At 41.2% G+C, this 9,034-nt stretch overlaps 1 protein-coding gene across 2 annotated transcripts; it reads left to right on the forward strand.

Moving 5' to 3' along the window:
* The first annotated feature begins 1,283 nt into the window (after nucleotides 1-1,283).
* LOC146555083 (uncharacterized) lies at nucleotides 1,284-6,790 on the forward strand. 2 transcript variants are annotated; one of them, XM_085252147.1, is made up of 3 exons: nucleotides 1,284-1,820; nucleotides 5,689-5,774; nucleotides 5,910-6,790. In XM_085252147.1, the coding sequence occupies exons 1-3, from the start codon at nucleotides 1,370-1,372 to the stop codon at nucleotides 5,988-5,990; spliced, it is 618 nt and encodes a 205-aa protein (XP_085108273.1). In that variant the 5' UTR covers nucleotides 1,284-1,369; the 3' UTR covers nucleotides 5,991-6,790. The 2 variants fall into 2 exon arrangements, with proteins under 2 accessions (XP_085108273.1, XP_085108274.1); XM_085252148.1 differs by having other exon boundaries at nucleotides 5,689-5,738.
* Nucleotides 6,791-9,034: the final 2,244 nt, after the last annotated feature.

The raw sequence follows: 9,034 nt of genomic DNA on the forward strand, positions 1-9,034 counted from the left end.
CACTACAACAGAACCTCCAACCACCACTACAACAACACCACCAACCACTACAACAGAACCTCCAACCACCAATACAACATCACCAAGCACTACAACAACATCACCAACCACTACAACAGCAACTCCAACCACCACTACAACACCACCACCAACCACTACAACAGCACCTCCAACCACCACTACAACACCACCAACCACTACAACACCACCACCAACCACTACAACAGCACCACCAACCACTACAACAACATCAACAACCACTACAACAGCAACTACAACCACCACTACAACACCACCACCAACCACCACAACACCACCACCAACCACTACAACAGCACCTCCAACCACCACTACAACACCACCAACCACTACAACACCACCACCAACCACTACAACAGCACCTCCAACCACCACTACAACGCCACCACCAACCACTACAACAGCTCCTTTGACCACAACAACAAAAACACTAACAACTACAACAGCACCTACGACCATGACAATGACAACAACAACCACTACAACAGCACCTCCAACCACTACAACGGCACCTCCAACCACCACTACAACAACACAACCAACCACTACAACACCACCACCAACCACTACAACAGCAACTCCAACCACCACTACAACAACATCACCAACCACTACAACAGCAACTACAACAACCACTACAACACCACCACCAACCACTACAACAGCACCTCCAACCACTACAACAGCACCTCCAACCACCACTACAACGCCACCATCAACCACTACAACAGCTCCTTTGACCACAACAACAAAAACACTAACAACTACAACAGCACCTACGACCATGACAATGACAACAACAACCACTACAACAGCACCTCCAACCACTACAACGGCACCTCCAACCACCACTACAACAACACAACCAACCACTACAACACCACCACCAACCACTACAACAACATCACCAACCACTACAACAGCAACTACAACCACCACTACAACACCACCACCAACCACTACAACAGCACCTCCGACCACTACAACAGCACCTCCAACCACCACTACAACGCCACCACCAACCACTACAACAGCTTCTTTGACCACTACAACAACACAACCAACCACTACAACACCACCACCAACCACTACAACAGCAACTCCAACCACCACTACAACAACACCACCAACCACTACAACAACATCACCAACCACTACAACAGCAACCACAACCACCACTACAACACCACCACCAACCACTACAACAGCACCTCCAACCACCACTACAACGCCACCACCAACCACCACTACAACGCCACCACCAACCACTACAACAGCTCCTTTGACCACAACAACAACAACACTAACCACTACAACAGCACCTACGACCATGACAATGACAACAACAACCACTACAACAGCACCTCCAACCACCACTACAACACCACCACCAACCACTACAACAACATCACCAACCACTACAACAGCAACTCCAACCACCACTACAACACCACCACCAACCACTACAACATCACCTCCAACCACCACTACAACACCACCAACCACTACAACACCACCACCAACCACTACAACAGCACCTCCAACCACCACTACAACAACACCACCAATCACTACAACACCACCACCAACCAGTACAACAGCACCTCCAACCACCACTACAGCAACACCAACTACCACTACAACAACACCACCAACCACTACAACAGCACGTCTGAACACCACTACAACAACATTAACCACTACAACAGCACCTCCAACCACCACTACAACACCACCACCAAGCCCTACAACAGCACCATCAACCATTACAACAGCGAAAGGTGAGTCTAATTCCCTGGAAAATTATATAGCATATGATAATACACCGAGACTTAAACAGATACCATATGGTTGAATAGATCCTATAGTGTGTTAACACCATGCTTGTTAAATAACTGTCTAACATACCACACAGAGTGAATGGGTTAAATGCAGAGAGGAATTTCCCCACGGGGATCAATAAAGTATACATTATTATAATTATTAGAATTTCAATCCATAATTTTTTGGTCAAATTTTGGTCAAATTTTTAATACATTTTACAGAGTTGGTGTGACAAGGGGAGCATCATCACAGATATTTCTTTTTTTAGTAACAGTAGCATTTCTTTTTGATTAGGGTATTTTTTAAGACTTCCGCATTATAGAAAAAAGGCATCTGTCTGAAGCAGACCAGTTTTATAACTTGAAGGCAGACTCTCCCCAATGATTTGAAATGCTAAGGACTTTAAATAACAGTCTCTTGCATGAGAAACCTTGATTTTCGCTATTATCTATTATGAGCTATTATTCACAGCCAACTGTTTTGAAAACAGTCTTTTATTTAATATAAACTGTGAATATCACAGGATGTGCACTAAGTAAAACAATTACTGTAAGCTCATCTGTCGGTTCTGTGTGCACATCTGCCATCTACTTAGTATAACTTGGAGTTTCTTTTTCCTTTGCTGAGGCATGCGCTGTGCAGCAATTTGGAACCTTAACAGTTGCAGTTGCTGTGTTTGTCCACCAGGTGGCTCCAACTATTCACAAAGCACATCAATTTTGAGGAAATTCATTAAGCTATTTTCTAACTCTGTTACACAAAGACTCTGCTTAGTTTCACTTTCTGGCTGCAGGTCCTAGTTTTGCAAAAGCATGTCGTTTCCTGTCAGTACTTTTAACTCAAACTCAAAGCTCTCTTATATATAAAACAATATAATCAGCAGATAAGCTTCAAAATATATATTTCAAATCTCAACACTAACTTTAGTTACCTTGGGAATTCCTTGGTTAACATGTTTGGTAATTCAGCAATAAAGCTGCATTTAAGTTTACTTTTGCCTGTGTGTCTGCATTTTGTGCCCTTACTTTGCCTGCGTCACACAGTACATGACAATGGGATGCGCCTCCCTGGCCAGCCAACAACGTTGTCCTTTTCGGGTATAGTTAGCAATGAAATTAACATACACTATTCTCACTGTGAGAATTTCAGTCAGTGAATATAAATTCAACCTTATCTCACAACATAGCAAATGGAGATTCTCGACTGTGCGTTTGTGGAGATAACATGTCAAGTAGCCTCCCCTACTCACAGAATGGATATTCAGAATAACCAGACTGATATTTTGTGGGCCATCATATCCACTACATCATGTTATGAGGGGAAAAAATGCCCCAAGCCACCAGGGCAGCAAAACAGCTAATCCCAGTTTCTCATGGAAGGACAGTCTTATGGCAGTAGCCAAATACAAGAAGCTTTTTCCCTGGATTTTGAGGGGGACTGAGAAACATGGAGAAGCACTGCTTACTTCACATGTCCAAAGAAAGCTGTTAGTTGCAGCCTACCTCAATCTATAGCTACCACACTCGTGTCAGAGGCAGACCACTTTCAGACTGCCGTAACTGAAAGTCACTATGAAGTGGCAGCTGAAGTGGTAAGGGCATTAATGTGTTTACTTCATGTTCGCTGCTTACCTAGCAGAGCTATCCAAGGACATGGCATCCAAACCTGACTGGAATCTGTAGGAAGAAATCACTGAGTTTACTGATATTTGCCTCCATGCGTAGCACTGTGCTGTCCAAACCATAGGTAAATCTATGGGGATGATGGTGTTGCTATTAAACCCATCAGAGATAGATTATGTGTCTTTTTATGAGCAATATCAGTTTGCTGATCCTGATCCAGTTGCTGTAGAGTCTTCCAGTTTGAGTCTGATGGGCCAGGCTTGCCATCCGATATTGTGTGTGTGAATGTTATCTGCAGCCATCACACATTCAAAAAGAGAAAGGACTGGGGTTAACCCAGGCCTTGTCCGACATGCAGATAGCTCTTTTGATGAAAAAACATGGGCTGCACAACAGAGCATGAAGAAAACAAATCATTTACAGCAAAAGAATTATGACAAAGAAAAATAATAAACAGTTCCTGCCTCTTCAAAGAAAGGAAAACGATGTTCTAGTTTAACTGGTTAATTCATTAACTGGCTTTGCTCATATATTCCAGTCTTCATTTTCCAAATGTATCAATTTCTGTGTGCATATCACATGATTTGACCAGAAGAAAGACGTCACCATCTCCAGTTCATGCATATTCATTCTTGCATAGGTATTGGTATTATATTCAGAAAACATTGCAAATTATATTGATTAGACATATTTTTAATAAAGTTAAAATAGTAAAACAGCCCTCTGGCTGGACTCATACCCGTATTTGTGTGACATAAAAAACAAGTGGGCTTTTTTTCTTCTAACAACACTGAGCAGGTAAAGCTGTAAAGGTTTTCCCGCATACATCTTGGTCACTTTGTCTGTTTAACACCTGCTGCTGATTTAGAAAGCACACCTATATTAACCGGTGATACACTTCTGAGAATGGAGGGGGAAAAAGTATCTTTTTGGGGGTATTTTTTGTGATTTGTGTGTCAACCACAGAGGACATACATAAAAAGATCCTCTCAGGAGGATAGTCACAGTTTAGTTTAGGTAGCTGCCTGCTAATAATTACAAATGATGGTTTCTGTGAAAAACAAATCATTAACTTGATAGCCATCAATTGACATTCATGCCCTTGTGCACTCACTTTGCTAAAACCCTATGTGCCCAAGGTGTTTGCATCATCTGATCTATTACCTTAAAAGCATTCTCCCTGCCCCCTTTTTCTTCTTTTGAAGAAATAAACTGGTGACTATAATGCAGCCGCTGCCCCCCCCTCCTCCCCTCCTCCCCAACCTGGAGCTCCATTTAAAGTCACTGATCATCTCCAAGTGCTCTATGGTAAACAGAAGCAGGTCAGCTGTCTGAGGAAATCATACATATAACTGAGCAGGCAATTAAACTGTGAATATCACCAGGTAACATGGGTGTGTTTTTAAAAATCAGCAGCAGGTGTTAAAAAGTGCCTGTATGCAGATAAAGTTAAACTCCAGTTGCCATTGAGCTGCTCAGTGGTGTTAGAAAGAGAATATTAGCTAGAATTACGTCACAGAGAAACACGGAAAATAGTTCAGCCAGAGGGCTGTTTTTCTATTTTAACTTTACTTAAAATATTTTTAATCACCATAATTTGCATTGTTATGTGAAGATGATATTAACACCAGTGCACATATGCATTTGCATGAACTGGAGATGGCAACCTTCTTTTTCTGCAAGGTCTATTCTTCTGTTGTATTACTGTTATATTGGTAACCAGGCTTACAGTACACACGCTACTTAAGGTGTGTTGTTCTGCTAAGGTCGTTCCACTCACCAGCTAGTTAGAATTGGTGGAATGAGACAAATGTTTGTGAGGAAAACACAGGGAGGTGCATCCCATAGTGAGACGTCTCACTTATGCTACTCTGACAACTGAGGTTATGCAAGTAACATAAAGTTTTTACCGGTTTCAGCAACAGATTGAATGAGATTTTTAAAATGAAATTGTTACAAAAAAATACTTTATCTTTACATTGTCCTTTTGCCAATGGCAACACATTTGTTTCTTAAAATACAAAAATATATATGGGTTTCAGCTGTAAATTAAATCAGTACTTTCAGGTTATTAATTAATCATATTGTCCTAAAAGAACCAGAAGTGTGTCACAAAGTGAGACTGAATTGCATTTAAAAAAATGTATATTCTTTATATTATTTTATTATTGACTTCTAAATGCAATGTTTTCAAACTCTAAAGCCCTGCAAGCACTGGCACATATGAAGATGAGGATAACTACCTACGGAGAGGTCAGCAATGCAACCATCATTAAACTTATTGAAGAGGTATGCCTATAAAATTATATTATTATATTCATATAATATATTTAAAATTTGTTTTCTTTGTGGATTATTTAAACTTGCTTTTGAAACTGAAGTAAATATTTAGATGTTTAGTCTTTGTGTTTTCTCTCTTTTTAGTTTTTTAGCAACCAGATCCTGAATGGAACAGCCCACAGTCTCTCTGTGACAAATATTCAACAAGTGAGAGTTGGCCCATAAAAGCTTTGCATGGACAGAAGTCAAAAGTGACTGAATAAAGACAACAATTCAAGGATGTACTTGGTTTAACATAATGTGAAGCAGCAGTATGACTGAACTGTCATACTGCCTCTTCACATGTCTTGAAATAAAGCAAGCCATCAATTTACAATTCAAGAAAAGAATTTCTGAGTAAAAAATAAGATTAAATTACAACCAGCTTTGTAATTCCACACCTTTGCCTGTATTTTACATAAATATGAGAATTGGAAATGTGCTCTTGGTGTGAGTGTCAACTTGAAAAGTATAATAGAAATCTCAAACCAGGAAATTTGATCTGTCACAGATTTGTAAGAGGCGTTATCAGTTCTTCAGCTCGAGAAGCAGAGGTCACTCTGACAAGCCTGGTAACCAAAAACTGTAAAGCTGGCTTCTTGCTTATATAGACAAAGAAAAGTGAGTGAAGCATACCAAGTGCATGAATACTGTCCCTCAAATCGGGAAAATCAATTGTCTGTCAGATATTACTGGCAGAACTTGTTATTATGAGTGATTCTGTTGTACTCAAGGTCACCTTTCCAGTTTATTGGCAAGACAGAATTTGAAAGCATTCCTTTGTATTTTACTTTAAAGAATAACTCAAATTTGGAGGATGTACAACACACTATGTGTGTGCAGAGAAACTCTGAGAAAGTTTCTGTCATGCAAGCCAACATTGTTGAGTGATTGTTTAAATGTCTTATTTGGCAAACTCCCTCTCTTGCCATTCAAATGTCAGGTGCATTTTAATGTTGGGAGAAAATGTTTTGTTTTTGTTTTATAGCAATAAATCTATGCAACATATGCATGTTATATTATACTATTATTTTTGCACTAAAATTCTGTAGTGTAATGTAAACTTGTCTTTATAAGTAACCCAAAATTAGCTGTAATGCATTCCTGAGTAATGTGTTACTCTAATCATATTGCACTTTTTAGTCACATGGCAATACAATGTGTTACTGTGCTAAATTAAATAATCACATTACAGCTAATTTTGGGTTATTACTTACTTTGCAAAGGGTTTTTGGTCGTTTGCAGGGACAGATAGATAGAAAGCATCAAATATGTATTTTTCTTCCGGTGCACTGGCACTACCATCAGCTGATGTCAGTTAATGTTTGGCGTTAAATGCTCCAGCTGAGAAGTATAATGTGCAATAACAAATGTGTTACGTCCCCCCCACCATGGTGGAGGCAAAGGTAGGAAGGAGACAGCAACACTGGACAACCACAATCAATCATAACCTAGTGTGACTAACAGTTTAAAACCTGCAACCAGTGTATAGGGTACCCCAGCTTACCTGTCCAGCCTCCCACCACACACAATACAAAGAAGCCTGTTCGCAAATGTTTGTCATAAAGCAGCAGCCAGCAGCTGGCCAGGGAGCTGCTCATTTGTAGTGATCCTCAGAGAGTGATTGGCCAACTGTGCCCAGACCAGCCAATAGAAACATGCCAATCAACTTTGAACTGGCCAATAGGTGGAGACTTGACACCTTAAAGATAAAAAGAACACCAAAAGTAAAGCCACATCTCTTGGCACGTAACACCCCCACCCTTTAAGAACTAAACTCAGGGTTTGGTGACATCTCTAAACGGCACGGGAGACAGCGTCTGCTACAATGTTTTCTGACCCTTTATTGTGATGGATATTGAGGGGATAATTCTGAATAATCAGTGACCAACGCATAAGCCGCTGGTTGCGATTATACATTCTAGAGAGGAAAACTAAAGGGTTTTGATCTGTGAATACTTGAACTGAACTCTGACATGACTCTATATAAACTTCAAAATGTTGCAAGGCCCACAACAAAGCAAGTGTCTCCTTTTCAATGGTAGAATACCTGAGCTGATGTTTATCAAACTTCCGAGAGAAGTAACTCACAGGATGGTCAATGCCCTGGGTATCCTCCTGGAGAAGCACCGCTCATGCACTAACTGTGCTGGCATCTATTTCCAGTTTGAATGGTAAAGAGAAGTTAGGAGCAGACAAAACGGGGGTGCAACAAAGTAAGCCCTTAAGGCTTTCGAAAGCCTGCTGGCAACTCTCAGGCCAAATAAACGGCTTTGAGGGACTGGTTAAGTCAGTGAGAGGGGCAGAAACAGAAGAGAAATTCTTACAAAATCGTCGGTAATATCCTGTCATTCCAAGGAAACGCCACAGTTCTCTCCTGGTGGTTGGTTGGGGGAACTCCCTAATCGCAGTGACTTTGGCATCTGCAAGGCACACTTTTCCTAGACCAACTTGCTGTCCAAGGTAGAGGACACTGCCTCTAGCAAAATCACATTTGGCAAGGTTCAAAGTGAGAGATGCATTTTCCAGGCTAATAAAGACTTCTTTCAATGTAGCCATGTGGGTTGACCAGTCACTGCTATACACAACGATGTATCCAAGTATGCTCTGCAGTTGGGGATGCTTCCCAACACTTTATTGACCACTCTGTGAAATGTTGCAGGGGCATTGCACATACCAAAAGACATAACTGTGTACTGCAGGAAGTGGTCAGGAGTGACAAAAGCTGAAATGTCAGATGCTTGCTGTGTCAAAGGCACTTGCCAATACCCTTTTAACATATCAAGTTTAGTGATGTATTTTGCAGGCCCAATTTCATCAATGCAGTCATCGATTGAGGTAAGTGATGTGCATCTGGGACAGTGACAGAGTTCACCTTTCAGAAGTCAGCACAGAATCTTGGGTTTCCATCTGACTTCGTGTCTAGGAGACATGGTGAACTCCAAGAGCTGGAGCTTGGAACTGCGAATCCATTCTGAAGAGAGATACTCAACTTCCTGTTTTATGATTTCCCTCTTTGCTGGACTAACCCGATAAGCACAATGTTTGATTGGTGTAGGGTTAGTTAGCACCACATCATGTTTTATGGTCAGAGGGCCCGGTGGCGCCAGTGTCCGGCAGCCTCGCCTCTGTCAATGCGCCCCAAGGTGGCTGTGGCTACAATGTAGCTTGCCATCACCAGTGTGTGAATGTGTGTGTGAATGGGTGGATGACTGGATATGTAAAGCGCT

This window comes from Mchenga conophoros, linkage group LG17, assembly GCF_057382185.1.
Source record: "Mchenga conophoros isolate Kocher_MC1m ecotype Shallow Benthic linkage group LG17, M_conophoros_male_GT1.1, whole genome shotgun sequence".
NCBI lineage: Eukaryota > Metazoa > Chordata > Actinopteri > Cichliformes > Cichlidae > Mchenga > Mchenga conophoros.

Bases quoted from the DNA above. Each gene is read 5' to 3' on its own strand.
- LOC146555083 (XM_085252147.1), top strand. From the start codon at position 1,370: ATGACAATGACAACAACAACCACTACAACAGCACCTCCAACCACCACT. The intron at 1,821-5,688 runs GTGAGTCTAATT...CAAACTCTAAAG, and splicing joins AACCATTACAACAGCGAAAG to CCCTGCAAGCACTGGCACAT. The intron at 5,775-5,909 runs GTATGCCTATAA...CTCTCTTTTTAG, and splicing joins TCATTAAACTTATTGAAGAG to TTTTTTAGCAACCAGATCCT.